General features: G+C 39.3%; 1 protein-coding gene across 1 annotated transcript in view; it reads right to left on the reverse strand.

Annotated features, from left to right (window-relative positions):
• VPS41 (VPS41, HOPS complex subunit) overlaps nt 1-19184 on the reverse strand; it is a 191603-nt gene that overhangs the window by 129883 nt on the left and 42536 nt on the right. Inside the window, exons 3-4 of the mRNA XM_027835943.1 lie at nt 17290-17397; nt 8999-9076 (exon numbers count right to left, since the gene is read on the reverse strand). Coding sequence (XP_027691744.1) covers nt 8999-9076; nt 17290-17397 — 186 coding nt within the window. The remainder of the gene's footprint in view (nt 1-8998; nt 9077-17289; nt 17398-19184) is intronic.

Below are 19184 nucleotides of genomic sequence, written 5' to 3' on the forward strand. Positions count from 1 at the left end.
CTTGAGATATTCATTTCAATAGCAGTGTATTGATTTTAATAAACTCCCAAAATACCCTTGGGTTTTGGTTTGGGTTTTGTGTAATTCCTTTTCTTTTGCTGTTTCTCTATTAGGCCCTATTCTGCCATGCATGGTACCCACCAGCACCACCTTGAAGCTCCACCTGCAGGAAGACCAGCAAGCAATGACTATTCCAACCCACCAGGCTTCTTCTGGCCTCCCTCAGGCACAGGAGGGAAACCAACTTCGAGGCTACTTCAACCAATTCTCCGAAACTTAATTTGAAAACTGGTCAAAGTGGCCTTGTGAATGAAATTATTTCAGTTTATAAGTTCAGAGACAAAGAAATAACTTATTAAGGACACTATCCTCTCAATGTAAAAGCCATGTTGGGTTTTTCCAGGAATGTGAGACCATCTGAAAGTTTATAATTACGTATTTAGAAGAAAAAAAAAAACATTGGTTATTAAGGCAATGTAAATTAATCTCTGGTCAGCAACCTGGATAGTTTCATAATTGAAACTGAACCTGTTTTAACTTTTTCATTGGTTGAGTTTGAGTCAAGTGGTAACTAATTTTATAAAAGCTTTTTAAATTAAGTCTAAATTAACTTAAAGTTATGATATAAAAGTATTTTCAACTGGGAATATCCAAACATATGTGGTTAGAGTACCTAAATTAACTTGTATATATACTGCTTATTCTCCTAATTCTATCAAAATTAGGACTCTAAGGTTCAAAATACTCCATCCTATCTAATCCAACTATTTGTATCTAGTTAACAGATCAGATCTGCCCTGATATAAAACACCAGATCCCCCTATTGGCCCTTCCCCCCACCCTGCCTCTAGACTTACAAGGGCAACCTCAGTAGATCTAATCTCAGTGGCATGGTGTCATAAGCTATAAGGCCACTGTCACTCAGGAAGGTTTCTAGTTAAGAAATCCAGTGGCATTTTTAGATGGAGAAAGAAGGGTAGGCTGCTTCAAGGGAAAGACACGATTCTGCCATTTACAAGACTATATGGGGCAACTATGTAGTGCAGTGGATAGAGCATTGGACCTGAAGACAGAAAAACCTCAGAAGTGGAGTTCAAATACAGCCTCAGACACTTATGACCTGTGGGACCTTTAGCAAGACACTTAACCTCTGTGCCTCAGTTTCCTTAACAGCAAAATGGAGATGATAACAGCTCCTACCTCCCAGGGTTGCCATGAGGATCAAATGAGATATCTGTAAAGAACTTAGCACAGTACTTGGCACACAGTACGTGCATAATAAGAATAATAATAAAAATAATAATCTATGTCAGAATGGCAAACTTCACAACTATAGCATTTTCTGCATTGTGATGGGATAAAATTGGTTGATTCCCAATCCTCATTCTGCCAAGTAGGAAACCCACACTCAACAACCAGCACATAGGCCTGACAGAAGTTACAATAAAAATATCAGGAACTAATGCACCTTGTGAAATCTGTGGCTTCCTTTGGCCTCCATTTCTTTCTGGTACCAGCACCAACTGAAAATAAATGAAAAAAGCAATCTACCAAGAAACCAAGGTCTGCCCAGGCATCTTTGCTATCTGCCCTACGACTTCCCCCCACTGTAATGGCTGCCCTCTGGACATGTTATCTGACATCTTTGGATGTTGGACCATGTTCTTCCCACTAGTGATGATAGAAATCTACTAATCAATGTCAACAAAGACCTGTGCATAACTGGTGGATAGGACTGGAAAATGAGTATCAGAATGTCTTTCTGAAGTGTCACCAATGATGCATTTCTTCCACTTAGATTTACAAATCTCTAATAGAGAAGCATTTAAATATGAAAAACAAACAGGTTTTTTGTTTCACTTTGTTTTGTTTTCCAGACATGACAACCATTAAAGCCAGGTACTGAGACAAAAGATGGGAAGTCAACAAGGAGAAATGATGAAAAGAGGGGCACATCTTTCTAATACATGGTTGTTGGTGGGACTATGACTTCATATAACCACGCTGGAAAACAATTTGGAATTATTTTCAAAAAGTATTCAAAACGTCCATACTCTTTGACCAGAAAGATTCTACTGCTGGCCATATACTTAAAGGAGGGGTGGAGGAGGTCAGTGACAAAAAGAAAGGTCCTCAATACATCGAAATATTTATAGCAGCACTTTTTGTAGTAACCAAGAAAGGACAACAAAGTGGATGCTCATCAATTAGGAAATAACTAATCAAAGTATGAATGGAAAAATATTATTACACCACAAGCAACAATGAGCATGAAGAGCACAGGAAAGCATGGGAAGGCTCATGTGAACTGATGCACAGAGAGGCAAGCAGAACCAAGCAGCGAATAGTGTAGACAATGACCATAATAGTACAAAACGGGAAGGATAAAAACAGTAGTAACAACTGAAACCAAACATTAGGCTATTAGAATGACCAAGCTTGTTTAAAAAAAAAAAAAAAAAAAAGACATTGTCTTGCTGCTTTTTATACCAGATGGGGAACACTGCACACAGTGTCAGACTTTTTCAATGTGTCATTTAGGTTTTATTTTGAACTTTGATTTTTTTTAAATTAATATTTTCATCCACTTTTTTCCATTAATTCTCTTGAGATGCTTTTTTCCTCATTAATTCACTGGAGATAAATGAGCTTTTGCTCCTCCAGATAATTTTGTTATTTCTTTTTGCTCTATAGAACAATTTCTTGATATTTTGATTAGTAAGGTACTGAATAAACTTATTTAGGAAGTACTGTTGTTTTTTCTACAGTGGCTTGGCCTAACCATAAGCAATGAATATTTCTCCAATTATATAGATATGTCTTTGTATAAAGAGGGTTCTGTAGTTGTGTTCATCATTCCAGTAAGTCTTTGCAGGTAGAATCCCAAGTATTTTATATTTTCTGTGAATTTCTCTTTCTATGTCTTCTTGTTGGATTGTTAATATTATACAGAAATGGATTTGTGTAGGTTTATTTTATATCCTGCAACTTTGCTAAAGTTAATTTTTTCAATTAATTTTTAAATTAACTCTTTAAGTTTGTATTATTTTTTAAGTTAACCATCATGTCACCTGCAAAAAGTGATAATTTTATCTTCTCTGTGCCTGGCTTATTTTCTCAATTTCTTTGTCCTGTCTTATTAAAATAGCTAGAAATTCTAGAAGCATAATAAATCGTAATGGTGAGAATGGACATCTGTGTTTTACCCTTGATTTTAGTGAAAAAAAAAAAAAGCCTTCAGTTAATTCCCATTACAGATGATGCTAGCTCTTGGTCTTAGATACTACTTATCATATTAAGACTGGTGTATATAACAGGAATGGGCATTGTAACTTGCCAGAAGCATTTTCTGTCTCTGTTGATATAATATGATTCTTGTTCTTGGTATAAATATGATCAAGTATATTTATAATGCTCCTAATAGTGAACCAGCTCTGTATTCTTTCTATAAATTAAGTCTGGCCATAGGGTACAATCTTCGTAATATAACAATAATAACTAGCATTTCTATGATACTTTCTATGTGCCAGGCATTGTGCTAAGCACTTTACAAATATTATCTCCTTTGATCCTCACAACAACCCAGAGAAGTAAGTGCTATTATTATCCCCATTTTACAGAGGAAACTGAGGCAGAAAGAGGTTAAGTGATTTGCCCAAAGTCATACAGTCAACAAGTGTCTGAGGCCATATCTGAACTCAGATCTTTCTGACTGCAGGCCCAGGCTGTCTTCCATGCCACCAAACTGCCTCTGTGATATGTTGCTACAGACTCCTTGCTAACATTTTAAATTTTTTTGTGTCAATATTCATTAGGCATATTGGTCTACGGTTTTCTTTTTTTTGTTTTGACTTGCTGGTTTAGGTGTCAAGAGCATATTTGTATCTTAGGATGACTTTGGGAGGGTTCTTTCTTTTTCTATCTTTTCAAAGTTTATTTAATACTGGAATTAATTGTTCTTTAAATGCTTGATAGAAATCCTTATGGTCCTGAGTTTGTTGTTTTGTTTTGTTTTTTTCCCCTTGGGCATTCACGTATGTCTTGTTCAACTTTCTCCAAGACTGGGTTAAGTCCTCTATTTCTGGTCCTATTAACCTGGGTATTTTACATTCTTGTCAACATTCATCTATTTCATTTAGGTTGGCAGTTTCATATTTGCATATAATTGGACAAAATAGTTTCCAATCATTTTATTTCTTCTTCATTGTTTGTGAATTCACTTTTTTCATTTTTGACAGCGATAATTTGTTTTCTTTTTTTAAAAAATGTTTTCTTTTTTTTGTTTTGTTTTCTTTTTTTAAAAATGTTAGCTAAGAGATTATCTATTTTAATCGTACTTTTTTAAAAAGCTCCTAGTTTTTATTTTTATTTTCTTTTGCTTTTGATTTTAAGTTTTAATTTTCAGAATTTTTGTTTTGGGGACTTTAATTTGTTGATTTTATATATATATATATGTTTATATATATATTTGTATATGTGTGTATACATATATATTTGTATACATATATTTATTGTATATGTATATATTTATAAATATATATATGTTTATATATATATTTGTGTGTGTATATATATATATATATATATGTTTCATGCCCAATTCATTAATCTGCTCTTTCTCTCTTTTATTGATAAAAAAAACTGGCAATATAAACTTTCCTCTAAAGACTGTTTTGGCTGAATCCAAAATTTTCTGGCGTATTGTCAGGACACTGTCATTATCTTCAGTGAAATGACTTGACGTTTCTATGATTTATTCTTGGATCCCTGTTTAACAGGATTAAGTTATTTAGTCTCTTCATCATTTCTTTGACATATCTTTATGAATATAACTCAATTACATTGTGATCCGTTAACATTTCTGCTTTTTTGCATTTATTTGTGAAAATACTTGGTCTATTTTTGTGAAGGCATCATGAAAAGCTAAGAAAAAGGTATCCTCATTTCTATTCATTAATCTCCAGAGGTCTATCACATCTAATTTTTCAAAAATTCTACTCAAGTCTTTCACTTTTTTATTTTTTAATTAAATTTCTCTAGGTCTAAGAAGGGTAAATTGAGGCCTCTCACTGATATAATTGTATTATCTATTTCTGTAACCTATTTAATTTTTCTTTTAAGTATTTAGATGCAATGTCATTTTGTACATATAGTTTATTATCAATATTCATTCACTATCTGTAGTATCTTTCAGCAAAATGTTGTTTCCTCACTGTTATTATTGAGTCATGTCTGACTCTTCATGACCCCATTTGGGGTTTTCTTGGCAAAGATAATGAAGTGGTTTGCCATCTTCTCCTCCAGTTCATTTTACAGATGAGGAAACTGAAGCAAACAGGATTACATGATTTGCTCAGGAAACACAGCTAGTGTCTGAGGGCAGAACTGAACTCTCAAAGATGAGGTTTTCTGACTCCAGTCCATCACTTTATCCACCACGCTACCTACCTGCCCTGTTTTCTTACTTAGCTCTTTTGATTAAGTTTAATTTTGTTGCTGCTTCATCTGAAATCACGATTGCTACTCCAGCCTCCTTTGGCTAAAGCACGATAGACTTTGCTCAAGCCACTTGGACTCTGTGCATCTTTTTGTTTCAAGTATATTCCTGGTAAAGAACATTGTTGGATGTTGCTTTCTCATCCAGCCTGCTACCGTCTTCCATTTTATGGGTAAGTTCATCCCATTCCCATTGGTAGCTATCATTGTTAATGGTGTTTTCTGTCTAACCTATTATAATTTCCCTCTTTTTTAAAAAATAAAAGTGTGATGAGAGAGAAGGACTGAGCTTTATCAGTGCTCTAGGTTTGGTGGAATCTGCTTCCTCTGCCCTTCTCTTTCCCAAACTTAAAATATTTTACTGATGGGGTACATGATAATTTAGAAATGGAATCACTAGCTCCTTGTACTCTTGTTTCCCAATAATTAAAATTTTGTGTATTCTGATTCTCCACACGACTAAATCAGCTCAAGACTCCTTTCACTTCTCAATATCTTCACCACTTCCTCCAAATTCTTATGGACCAATCCCTGTCTCCCAATTATGACCAAGAACTGGCAAATCATTACACCTACTCCTTTCCCAAGATGTCTTCCTACATCTTTTCCTAAACTGACTCCTGGCAAAGTCAACATCTTAGGATTTGATCCTGCCCCCATCCAACTTGAGTTGTAACCACTTCTGGTGCTATGTGACATTCTCTGCACCATCTTGAAGAAAAAATAAAAAATTATGGAAAATAACAGAAACTCGGGCTCCCAATCCACCATTCTTTCCACTGCCCTCCCATAATAACCAACGAACACCATGTCTCCACCTTAAAAATAAGCTCCCTAGGGGCAGCAAATATTTCGCTTTTCTTTTGATAACCCCAGTGCCTAGAACAGTGGCATATGGTAGGTGTTTAATAAATGCCTACTGATGGACTCATAATGAAGGGGGCAGCACTCTCTGTACCTTACCACCTCTGGGACCTTAAGCAGGTTAATACCCCTCTCTGGGCCTCAATTCCCTCATCTGAAAAATCAGGAGGCTGGACTTAATGATCTCCATGGCCCCTTCTGGCTCTAAATCAATGGCCCTATGGGTCTTTTGTGCACATTAATAAAAAGTATCACGAAGAGTTTCACCTCTTTAGTTACTTCTGCCTAAGCATCCCAAGACACCAATGGTGGAATCTATGTTTCAAGGCAACTAAGGGTTCCTCCAGAGCTTTCTCCTACAGAATCCAAACCTATTAATGAAAGAATTAGCTGAAGTAATCCAAGAGACAATGGGCATGAAAGTGAGTCTAAGTATAAAATGTATCTTCTGCATCAAGCAACATTATGATCATTTTGTTTGCCTTTTCTCTTTGTAATTTCTTCTTAACAAATTTATGGAACATTCAGCAAGCACTCTCTTTGTGACCCAGCACTCTCCTGGGCAGGCCTGGAGCTGCAGAGACAGAAATAAAGTCAATCTATCAAGAAGCCTGCCATGTACTTCTTCTCAAAGTAAGACCTGAAGAGTCAGGGAGAGCCTTAGGCACCAGAAGAGTTTCCTGCAACTTTTGTGAAGCCATCTCTCATCATGCTTAGACTGTCCAATGAAGAGAAATGACTTCGTAATGAAAGGCGGCAGAACCTGGAATGCTGAGTAATGATTAGGCAATCTGAGTCATAACAATATTCTGAATCTTCTTCTGAAGATCTCCTCTCCCAAAGAAATGGGAGTGGGCTGTTTGTCCATTTTCGAGAGAAAATAGGAGAAAGAAACAAGGCTCCTCAAGAGCAGCAAGGAAGACAAAGTAGACATGAGAAGAACCCCCATGGAATGAGAAACAGAAGCTGAGGTTCCTTCTCAAAAGGCACGGCCTCCCTGAGGACACACAGCTTCAGGAAATAAATGCACGGAACTCTGCTAAGTTGGAAAAAAGAAAGAGTATTCGATAGAGCAGTGAGCCACTTAGAAAACCGATGACCTCAAGAGAAGCAGGGCCAGTCAACATCCCAAGAGGCCAACTTACAAGTCTCACCAAGGCTCGAGCAGACATCCAGTAGACAGGACCAGACACTCCTCCAAGCACGTAGTGACTCCCCCTGAGGAGGGGCCCAAGGCCATCACTGAATGAGTAAATGAATTGCACTGTCCCTGCTGTGAGGGCTCACTGGGATGAATGAAGCAAAGGTTTACTCAGTAATGGTGATTCAACTACAGACTTTGATAGTGCACAGAGAGAAGCTGGCCCCAGGGAGGAGTACCTTCCTCATAAGGTTGCGTGCTTGGGTAAGGTCAAGGAGTCAGGGAAACGATGCCCAGGTCCTTGAAAGTACCCGGGAAAAGTACTTATACACCACTTGGCACTAAGAGGGGAAGGAAACAGCCAGCTTCTAACTGGCTCATCTTTAAGTGGGTCAACATCACTCCAACCACAGCGCCACCCAAACTCCCTCCCTGGGCTCTCCCTCCCACATTTTGGTATCAATCCCACAATGTGATTTTTCACAACCAAAAGGAACCTCCCCCCAGTGTCAGCTTTAGAACACGCAGCCCAACTAACATGCTATGCCAATGTCTCCAACACATTCCCTGGCCAGTGCTGATGCTACGCTCCAAAGAGGAATGCCAGGCCAAAAGGACAAGTACTTATTTCACAAGCCAGTATTTTCAAAATACCCACACACACTCACATATACATGTAAGTTTTTCATACTGTCAAGGTGCATCTAAAGATAGCAGAACACAGCTCTGAGTTCAGCATTTCATTCATCCTAAATGTTTCCAAGAACCACTATATAACACAAGCCTGGCTCTTCTTCAATCAATACAATCCCCTAAGAGTCTAAGCTTCCAAACATACACATAAAATATTAGCTTTATATATTTGGAGTAGATAAACTGAACTAGCAAGGTAATCAATCAATTTTCAATTACGTTTGGCATCTCGATAAGATGATAGGGCATGGCGCTAACCACTGACAACAGTCAGCTAATGAGGGAGCTCATACCTTTAGGATGTTACGAATCCCTTGAAGTATGTAAATCAGGACTGTTATTTGCTAGCCGAAATGCAAGATGTTTCCTCTTTTAATAATTTATTTAGACAATATGTGCTTGTATATTAACACACACACACACACACACACATACAGGTGAGACAACTGAAAGCAAAATCTAATTAAAGCCAAAGAGTTGACTTTGCATTAAAATATTTCAATGGGATTCAATGTAAATAGCCCTTGTTTGTATATGTCTACAGAAAAGTTATTTAAGATAACTGGGAGAGAGAGAATTCCCTCTTCACTTAACTCCATATAAATAAGACTTCAGCATCTCTTATAAGAAAAGTGGGTCTGCATTTAGAGTACATAGAAATCGTTGCTAAAATCCATTTCTTCAAATGATCCAGACTGAAGTTCAAAATACACTTGTACAATACTGAGATTTTAAGGCTTTACTATGATTTGATTTATACTATCAAGTTTAGCACGTGAATGGCTATCCATATTGTATACTTACAATGTCAAACTTTTGAGTGATATTTCCTTGGACGTCGAGCAAATAAACCTTGCCATAATGTGTGCCCAGTGCCAAAAACTGTAAGAAGAACAGAAAGGTCAATTAATCAACACAGGATTAATACACATTAAGTAAACCAGTTTTGAAAGTCAAGCTACTTAATGGGCGAATGATTAGCAATGTGTCATACAAATGCACCCTTTGGCCGAGGGTGGTTTTAGCTTCCCTGAAACGACAGAACAGAGCTAGAAGCTCCTATTATTGGGACAGTGCAAGCTGACTGTCAGAGTCACGAGGACCCTCATCTACTGACACCTAATGGGATGTCTGCAGTCTGCGCACAATGCCTGATGGTCTGTGGCAGCAAATTAAAAATGCAGTGTGAAAGAAGGCGGGGAGCCCCATACACACAAAAACAATCACATAAAAGGAAAATGGCCAAGACTGTACAAAACATTTACTTAACAGTCATATGTTCAAGGTCTGGGCAGCCATTTAAGAGAAAGCTGAAAAAACCCCAAGCTTTTCTTGGATCATTTTTCTACAGTTCAATCCCCCTCCCTTCCCCCCAGGGAAATTGAAGATCAAAAGAATCACAGATAAGATTTGTTGAGTCAGTTGTCATTAGAGTACAGCTCAGAAAGTCAGTCTCCAATGCTCTGGGTAAATCTCCATTTTCTACTTACAAAGCAAGGTCTTTGTGCATCACAAAATTACTGTAGAAGAATACATCCATTTGGCATGTATATGGAAGGCAAGGAGAGGCAAGCATGCTACGGGGACTTGACCTCCATGAACCAACCCTAAGCCAACCAGAAGAAACTTCAGGACTGCTTGGAATACACCAGAGAACTCAACGCCTTTTCTTTTTCTCAGCTTTCTGTCAATGGTCTCAGCCCCTAAATTCTTAGTATTTCGCTGCATGTAAGCATGCTTCATTGCAACCTATAATGAAATGCTCAAATTTACAGGCACTGCTAAGCGTGTCAGTCAAGCAGTGCAATCTTTAAAAAATAACCTTACAGAAAGTCAAGGTTTAAAAGGATTTATCAAAATGGAATTGCTTAAAATGAAATTTCAGCTTGCTCACTTAAAATATGAAGCTCTACTAAAGAGGAGCAAAAAAAAAAAAAAAAAAAGGAAAAGATGAGGTTCATTAGAAATTCATCTCCTGCAATGCCTTTCACTCCTGCAAGGTTGCCCTTTTTTCAGGAAGAAAAAAGTCCCCCGGCTCCAAAAATCAATACTGGTTAATAAAACATCAGGTGTGCAGACATAACTAGGTATGACTATTCCAGTGCACAAGGCCTGCTTGAATGCACCAGGTGTCATGACGATTAGTCATCCAGTGCAGACAGCAAGCCTGGTGAAAATATGATGCCTTAGCACTTGGGGGCCGACAGAGGAGAGCATTCCACTGGGGCAGAAGTCTGAAGATTTAAACCAGACTCGGATGGTCACTACAAAGTCCAACTATCCTCATCAGAAACAGTATCATCAGAATATACCCTGATGACACTTAGCTTAAAAGTCTGAAAGATTTCACGATGCCACTGTGACAGCGTCTGCATCAACACAGAGCAGCCTGTCTTAACAGCCAAAAGGAAACCCCACCTTCATTTCGAGGCCCCCACAGAAGAAAAGCCGATTTCTCAAATGCCACTATACTCCAAGCATGGAACACTACTCAGTCTCCCTACAAATATTTCTTGTTTTTCTTGGGAAAAACAAACAAACAAACAAACAAACAAACAAACAAAAAACCTTGGGTACATAAACAGCTTTGCTACATCACCCTCCTGCATCTCAGCTAACTCATAATTTTTGTGCTTCCACTGTTTTGTGGGCCTCCTAAAAACTAAAAAATAAGTTCTTCCTTAATTTCCAAAATCATGTTTGTTTGAATTTTTAATAATAAAATAAAAACTACTAAATCCACTTTCATGCCAAAGGGCTCCAATTTGAAACACTGTATTATGCATTTAAAGACAAATTAACTAGAAAGCCCTTTGGAAACCTCTAGAAAACACCCCAGACCGAATCTGATCAGGGAATCCAAGAGAAGACTCACAGTGAGTCATTTTTCTAGCTCAGGCTGATAACAGGCAGCCAGACAGGTACATAGCCAGAAAAGGTTGCTTGGGGTATTCAAGCATACAAAGAGGCTGGGATCCAGGTCAAGAAGAGGGCCCTAATCCAACAGAGAGGTTCTTAAGCTAGAACAGGTACAGGAAAAGCTGCCCACTGACAGCTCACAGATACAGGGCTGACTGAGGAATGGACCTGAGTTGACGTGGCACTGACCTGCACCTAGAAGGTAAGACAGGGTCAGGGACTCTATGCTGGGTACCAAGAAAGGAGCAAGTTCTGAACGAAGTAGCATCTCTGTGGCTCAGAACCCTGGAGAAAGACTGGGTCTCAGTTCCAACTTGGCAGGAACCCCAGACCAAAGAAGAATCTGCAGCCCTTCTGAACCAGCAGAGCACTCTACCTGTTTGACATTTGCTAAGTCTACTGAAACTCCAAATGGAGCAAGCTCACAGGCATGAGGCTTAGATTCAAACTCAGATCATGAACTGGAAGAGCTCACGCACGAAGGGCAGAAATCAGACTTTGCTCTAAATCAAAACATTTTAGGAATGCTGGAAGCTTGCAGGTTCCCAGCCGACTTGTTCCCCGAGACCCAGGAAGAACATAACACTCGACAACCCCAAAAAGCCCAGATATCTACCCCACCCCTAAAAGCATGCAGGCTGTAACGTACAGTCTGAAGTCTGAAGTAGACTAGAAGAATGAACAAACAAGAAAACCAAACAAGAACTCTACCATAAAAAGCTATGCCGACAGAAACGCTCGAGACAAACTCAAAAAAGAAGGACTCCAAATATCTACAAACAAAGCCTCAAAGGGAGACACACAGCTCAGAACCAAGTTCAACGAGAAGTCCAAGAAGAGATGAAGTAAAAGTTGTTTGGGTTGTTTTTTGTTTCTTTGTTTAGTTAAAAAATGTTTCTATAAATGAAATGATAGTGATAGAAGAAGAAATTGGAAAAGAAATGAGAGCTACAGAAGCAAAAGCTAGAAAGGGAACTAACAGCTTGGAACAAAACCTTTCTCAAGAAAAAATTCCCTGAAAATTGTAATACCCCAAATAGAAAATAATGACTCCATTAGACAACAGGAATTATTAAAACAAAGTAAAAAAAAAAAGTTTGAACAAACAGAAGATGTAAGGGTTCTAACTGCAAAGACAACTGCCCTGGAAAATACAGCCAGCAGAGATAATTTAAGAATCATTAGATTACATAAAAGTCATGATGAAATAAAGAGCCTAGACAATTTATTTGAAGAAATCATCAATAGGAAACTACTAAAACAGCTTAGAACTAGATAGCAAAGTAGAAATAGAAAGAATTCACTGCTCAGCATCTGAAAGAAACCTCAAAATAAAAACTCCCAGAATATTATAGCCAAAATCCAACGCTTCCATGTCTAAACTAAACCAAACTAAAAATCCAAACAACCAGAAAGAAAGAAGTCAAGTACCGAGGAGTCACAGTCAGGACCACAACTGACTTGGTAGCCAACACGATAAAGGAGTGGAAAGCTTGGAACAGGCTATTCCAGAAGGCAAAGGATATAAGCTTACAACCAAGAATAATATGCCCAGAAAAACTGAGTATAATCCTAAATGGAAAAAAGTGGACCTTTAATGAAACAGAAGACTTCCAGGAATTCCTGATGAAAAGACCACAGCTGAGTATAAACTTTGAAGTGCAAACATTAAGACACAAGAGAAATATTAAAAAGTAAATATAGGTGAACAATCATAAAGGACTCAACAAAAACAAACTGTTTACATTGTAATATGGGGAGATGGTACATGTTCTCAGGACCTTATCATCATCTCATCAGGAATCACAAAAGTTGTCTAATTAGACATAGGGCCTGGGAATTTTCTATTATGTTTTAATGATCTTAAAAGAATGGAAAGGGAAGGTAAGAAGAATACTTTGGGATACAAGGGAAGGTGAAGAAGGATGGAAAAAATATTCTCACGGAATTGAGATACACAAGTAAAAGTCTATAAAATCAAGGAAAAGCGGTGGCAGGGAGCAAGTGACACTTGAACTTCACTCTCATTTGAACTGATCAAAGGAGGGAAAATAACACACATGGCTGGTTAAAGAATTACATTTAATTTCAAAAGGGAAAATTGGGAAATGAGAAAAGGAAGAAGAGGGAATAAGAGGGTGTATTAAGGATTAGTCAAAAGCAAAACAAATTTTAACTAAGGGCATACAAATGTATTTATAGCAGTTCTTTTTGTGGTGGTAAAGAACTGGAAAATGAGGTTGTACCCACCAATTGGGGAATGGTAGAACAAGTTACGGTATACAAATGTAATGGAATATTTTGTGCTGTAAGAACGATGAAGGGGATTGTTTGAGAAAAATCTAAGACTTGTATGAACCAGTTCTGAGTGAGGTGAACAGAACCAGAAGAGTTTATTTAGTAACAACAATACTATAAAGACAAATACTTGTGAAAAGCTTGGAAACTGATCAACACAGTAATCAACTAAGATTCCAGATGAAACACGCTACCCACATCCCGACAGGGAGGTGATAAGACTCAGATATAGAATGAGACATATTTTTTCCAGGACAAGACTAATGTGAGAATTTGTTTTGTGTGATCATATGTGTTTTTAACAGGGGTTTTAATTTTCTTTCTTTCTAAATTAGGTTTCTCCACTAAATTGATGTGGGGGGATAAGAGGTTAAGATGGACTATTATTGACTGACTGAAAAATAACAAAATTTAATTTTAAAAGTATATATTAAATCTAACAGGAAAATAAGCAAAGATGGGGAAATGAGGAAGATAAGAAGATAAAACTGAAGAAGGAACAGCTATAAGCAAAACAAGCTTCTTGATCTTGAAGAAGGAGTAAAAGGAAAGACAGAAAAGCAAAGATCTAAAATCTGAGGGAGAGTCCATCAACTGGCAAAGGGCTGAACAAACTGGCGTACAAATGTAATAGAATACTATTGCACTGTCAGAAATGATGAAAGAGATGATTTCAGAGGGTCCTGAGTACATGGATTCCCATGGTATGAACAGGAATTAAGTCAGCAGAAGAACAATTTACACAAGGACAACACTGTAAATAAAAGCAACTCTGAAAGACCTAGAAACTTAGATCAAAGCAATGGCCAAAGCAACGGCCAACCATGTCTTCGGTGGACATGTAATCAAGCATGTTGCCCACCTCCTGGCAGACAGGTAACGGGCTTCACGAGGAGAAGGAGATAGACACTGCTGGACGTGGTTCCCGTCTGAATTAATTTTGCCTTTCTATGCTTCTTTGTGACAAGGTAGCGGTTGTGTTGTGTTGTGGTTGTTGTTGTTTTTCTCTCCATTTTTCATGGGAGATGGGAAGGATGGGAGAAAGAGGTTTAAAATCAGTGATGTCGCCCTCCACCTCCAAAGAGGGCATTTTTTAAAATACCCAAAAAAGAAACAGAAGGAAGAACAGATAAGCAGAATAATTTTGAAAGTAATGTGGAATTACATACTGGAAAAGAAAGTGCTTTATGACACAGAATTCACTTTTATATACAGTCCTCTTTATGTTTTCATTTTTTCCCCCATGTATACAGAAATGTTTTTATTTTTGGTATCAGAATTCAAAAGAAAAATATAAAAACTTTTGATAAGGCATTTCTTTTGTTTCAGAATTACCTATTAACATTTGGATTGAGATATATCATTGCCCTAACTTTTCAATGAGTAACAGTCAGAGTCCTCCAATCAATATAACTTTATAAAAGTGAGTAATGATACCTATAGAAACATCTAACTAAATATTATTGATGAATGTCATTCTCTTTCATCCCTTGATATTTTCATTTACATTTTTTCTCAACAACAAATAACAAAGATGGGCATTTCCATATAAATTCAAATAGACAGCCGTAAATCTGCATACCCAGTTTTCTCCTTCCTCCAAGTAAACACATGCAACCTGTTACTTTCAAAACTGGCCTGCCTGCATGTATCACTTGAGGTTTTTTAATTGCTTAAAAAGCAAAATTTACAATGCAATAATTACAATGGTTGACACATAAAGGAGTTTGCAACATTCAATTGTTGTAGCAAAACTCAAAATCTAACTTCCTTCACTTCAATCCTCTCTCAATTCTTAAAGTGTTTCGTGCTTTCACTATTATGATAGCTTCTCTCTTTGTTTAATCTTTAGGGGCAATTCAAACCGTTAACAGCAAAGGGAGGAGGGGCAGCTGGGGAGGTGGCGAGCATCACAGGATCACGTATCAGAGAAGCTAACTGGAGAGCTCCAAAGCCCCAGACAGACCACCTACTCCAATCTTATTTTACAAATGAGAAGGTGGAATGACTCGTCCCAGGTCCCACAGGTGGACATGGCAGCAGGACTGACATCCTGGTCCTCAGACTCTATAGCCAAGGCTAGTCACTGTGGCACACCGCCGCACAGGAAGCTCATTTTTGGCCATGTACTCTGGGAAGTGCCAGCCCACCATCCAGAGACAGAGATATCCTGAGTCCAGAGTTCAAAGGAACAATGGGGCTGGGGATCTAGAACACAGCCAGCTGCACAGTGCCTGGTACTTGGCTGACCCTTAATAAAAGCTTGCTGATCAATGGGATATTCTCCACACAAGTGGGGATTGAACCCATGGGAATAGATGAGATTTTCAAGGGCAAAAGAAAGAAGGTCAAGGACAGAGCCTAGAGGGACACCCCACACAGTGGACAGGAAGAAAGGGAGCCTTGGAAGGAGACCAAGATAGAACAGTCACACAGATAGGAAGGGAACCAGGAGAGGGCTATTAACTGATGAATTAATTTGACTTAGTTGGCTCCTCTTGAGATTAGAAAAGCCTTAGTTATTTGACAGTATATAGAGGTAGCCAGATGGCACAGTGGAGCAGGTACTGGGCCTGGAATGAGGAAGACTTGAGTTCAAATCCAATTTCAGACATTTACTAGCCATGAGATCCTGGGCAAGTCATTTATCCTCTATCAGTTTCAGTTTCCTCAACTGTAAAATGGAGATAATAAAAGCACATAAAGAACAAATGAGAATATATTTATAAAGTGCTTAATACAGTGCCTGGCACACCGTAGATGTTTAATGAGTGTCTGGGGTTTTGTTTGCTTTGTTTTTACATCAGATGCGAATATCCAATCCTTCTAAATCCAACCCACAGCCTCTTTTTTTTACTGCCTGGAAGCTAAGAATGGTTTTTACATTTATAATAAAGTTTTACTGTATTTAAGAAATCTAAGAACCATTCATAACTCCGCAATACCAGAGCAGGTGGTGGGCTGGCTACGGCTCTCAGGGCCACAGGTTTGCCGACCCCCTGCTCTATAACGCTCTTTGATATAACTAAGTTTATTCTGAGTGACTCTGCTATACACAAATAACTGTGAATAATGCCTAGTTCCAGGGACACATTCTGTTTTTAAATGAAGAGATCCAAACTGAGTCGACTCATTGGTTTATCATTGCTAATAATGACATCTATCAGACAGTGTCAAAGATCTCCAATTTCATTAGTGTGGGGACTCTCACCATGGAGGCGTGGCCCCAACTTGGTGCCCAGACTGATGAAATTGGAGATCTCTGAGAGTGCTGGGCATACATTCTTAATCAAACTGGTCTAGTGATTCAGTCAGGTCAACTGCTTTGTCATCTTTCCCAAACCAACAATCTGGTGTGTTTACCAGACTACACAGGCCTGTTTAGTAGTGCTCTATCTCAGCTGAACATTCAATAGTTGTTATTTTCCAACCCTTTCTTAGGTTAATGACTGCAAAGTGTGTGTGTGTGTGTGTGTGTGTGTGTGTGTGTGTGTGTGTATGTGTGTGTGTGTGTTTGGATCTGTGATTTCCCTGGTATAAGGAATGCCCAGTGTGGTAACTTCCTTCACCAAGGCAGATCTCCCATTTATGATCACAGAGGGATGCTGGGGCCCCCAGTGCCTCAATGACTTTCTCACAGTCACAGTCAGTATCTGAAGCAACTCCACCCACTTAGCTATAGGGCTTTTCAATTGACTCCTCTCCTTTGGAAAGCAAACACTATCTTGATAAGGCAATAATCACACTAATACTAAGATAACAAGCCATTCACAGCTATCACCATTCGGCAGACTTCCTGATGTGGGGGGAGGTGGGGAAGATCCAGAACAAGAAATCCCAAGAGCTGACGCCATCAGGCTCCAGGAGTGACCCCATACCTTCTCGTGCACTGTCATACAACTGGCGGCATCTTTCTGGAGAATTTCAGTCACCCCATTGGAAAGCCGTTCATATCTCAGCTTGGGTTCCTCTTCACTTTCTTCTTCCTATGAGAGAAAGAGACAAAACGGCCACCGTCACCTCTTGACCATGAGTAGCCCTGTAGGAGGCAGCTCCATATCACGGAGGACACCCAGAAGGGGCGCCACCTCGCAGGGGCTCTGCCTGCACAGACGCCCACATCCCACTGTGTCAATTTGCTCCATGTTCACACCAAAAAACTGTGACATGAGAGGATACTTGGCAGCCTGCAAGCAGGTAAAGAATGGATAGGGGAGAAAAAGTTTATTAAACAAAATGATCCATTAAGAAAGAATGCATGCACCGACATGGCAGCGGATGGCTTGAAAGAGGAGAAAACGGTGCCTCTGTGCTGTGCCTATTCAGCCCTGTTTCGTGGACCAGGCACAACCTCGCACGTCCATGGTCTCGCTTGGTCCCTGGCCCCCAGTAAGTGTTCTCCTCTGCCTTAATCTAGCTTAGATTTCTTTATCTGAGTATCCTTCCAACTGAATGAACGGAAGCTCCTTGAGGGCAGGGACTGTTTAACTTGGGGATTCATATCCCCCACACTCGATCGAGTCCCTGGCACTACAATGGCACTTAATAAATGTTTCCTGAATTAAACAGAACGTACAGCTCCAAGCGGAAGGGGGCAGATGCACAGAAAACCCAAGATCTCAGTGTACAGCTTCAACTCCAGGCTGGGACGAGGCCTTGGATTTCAGAGCCGAGCATCCCTGCCAGCCCCTGATGCTCTCTCTTGTCGCCTCCCCAGACAGGCCACCAACACCACGCTCACGCTGGCAAAGCCATTCGCCACCCAAGCTCATCTCATGTAAGGTTCAATGCAGCCCCACAAAGCTGGCAGGACAGCTCTTTCGGTCTTATTTTACATGTGAGGAAGCAAAGGATCTGAAAAAAATGAGGCAGCTCCTTCCCTGAGGAGTCGCTCCCAGATGCCCCTTTGGCTTGGGAGGCCTGGGCAAAGCTCACCAGAGCAGGAATGAGCACAAATCCATTCCAAGTTTATTTTTTAAAATTTATTTTATTTTTAATTGATGGAATAAAACAAGCATTTCCAAAACACTGTAGAATAAAAAAAGGATGATTGCACATGAAAGTGCAAATCTACTATGTACAACTTGCAATAGCAAGTTTTAAATATACAACAAAAATAATAACATCTAACAGAAATATATTTAATAAATGCTTATTGACTGAATAAGCAATGATACCAGAGTATTTTAAAACACAGAAGAAATCAAAGCCACAGAAACAGGAGCACAGAGAGTGAGTGCTTCCATAGCACATGGAAGGTTGCCCGCTTTGAGAAAGCAAAACATGCACATCTATGTGTGTGTGTACATGTACAGACACTCAGAGAAACACACATTTGTGATTAATGTGGCAACGTGGGCAGCTTCTCTTGAATACTAATTTGGCAATTAAAAAACATTAAACACCTACTAGATGTAAGGCACTATGCTGGGCCCTGACAAAAATGAAACCGCCCCTGCCCTCCAGGGGCTTCCAGTCTGCTGTGGATGTCACGGAAGGAGGATGAGAGTGGACAACATAGAAGTAAAAAATACAGAACACGTCCAAAGTAAAGATGAGGTTCCTGGGGGAAGGGAGAGTGTCTGGCAGCCGGGGGGAATTCAGGAGAGGAGGTACAGAGGCGGCAGCTCTTGAGCCCAGCTTTGAAAGGAGCTGGGGAGGGGAAGAGGCTGCCCCACGGCAGAAGGACATTGATGGTATCATTTAAACTTAGCACAAAAAGAGACCGGGCAGCCCAACAACAGAAGATGCTCCAAGATGGATGACGGAGCAG

Source organism: Vombatus ursinus, unplaced genomic scaffold, assembly GCF_900497805.2.
Source record: "Vombatus ursinus unplaced genomic scaffold, bare-nosed wombat genome assembly UNPS02014817.1, whole genome shotgun sequence".
Taxonomy (NCBI): domain Eukaryota; kingdom Metazoa; phylum Chordata; class Mammalia; order Diprotodontia; family Vombatidae; genus Vombatus; species Vombatus ursinus.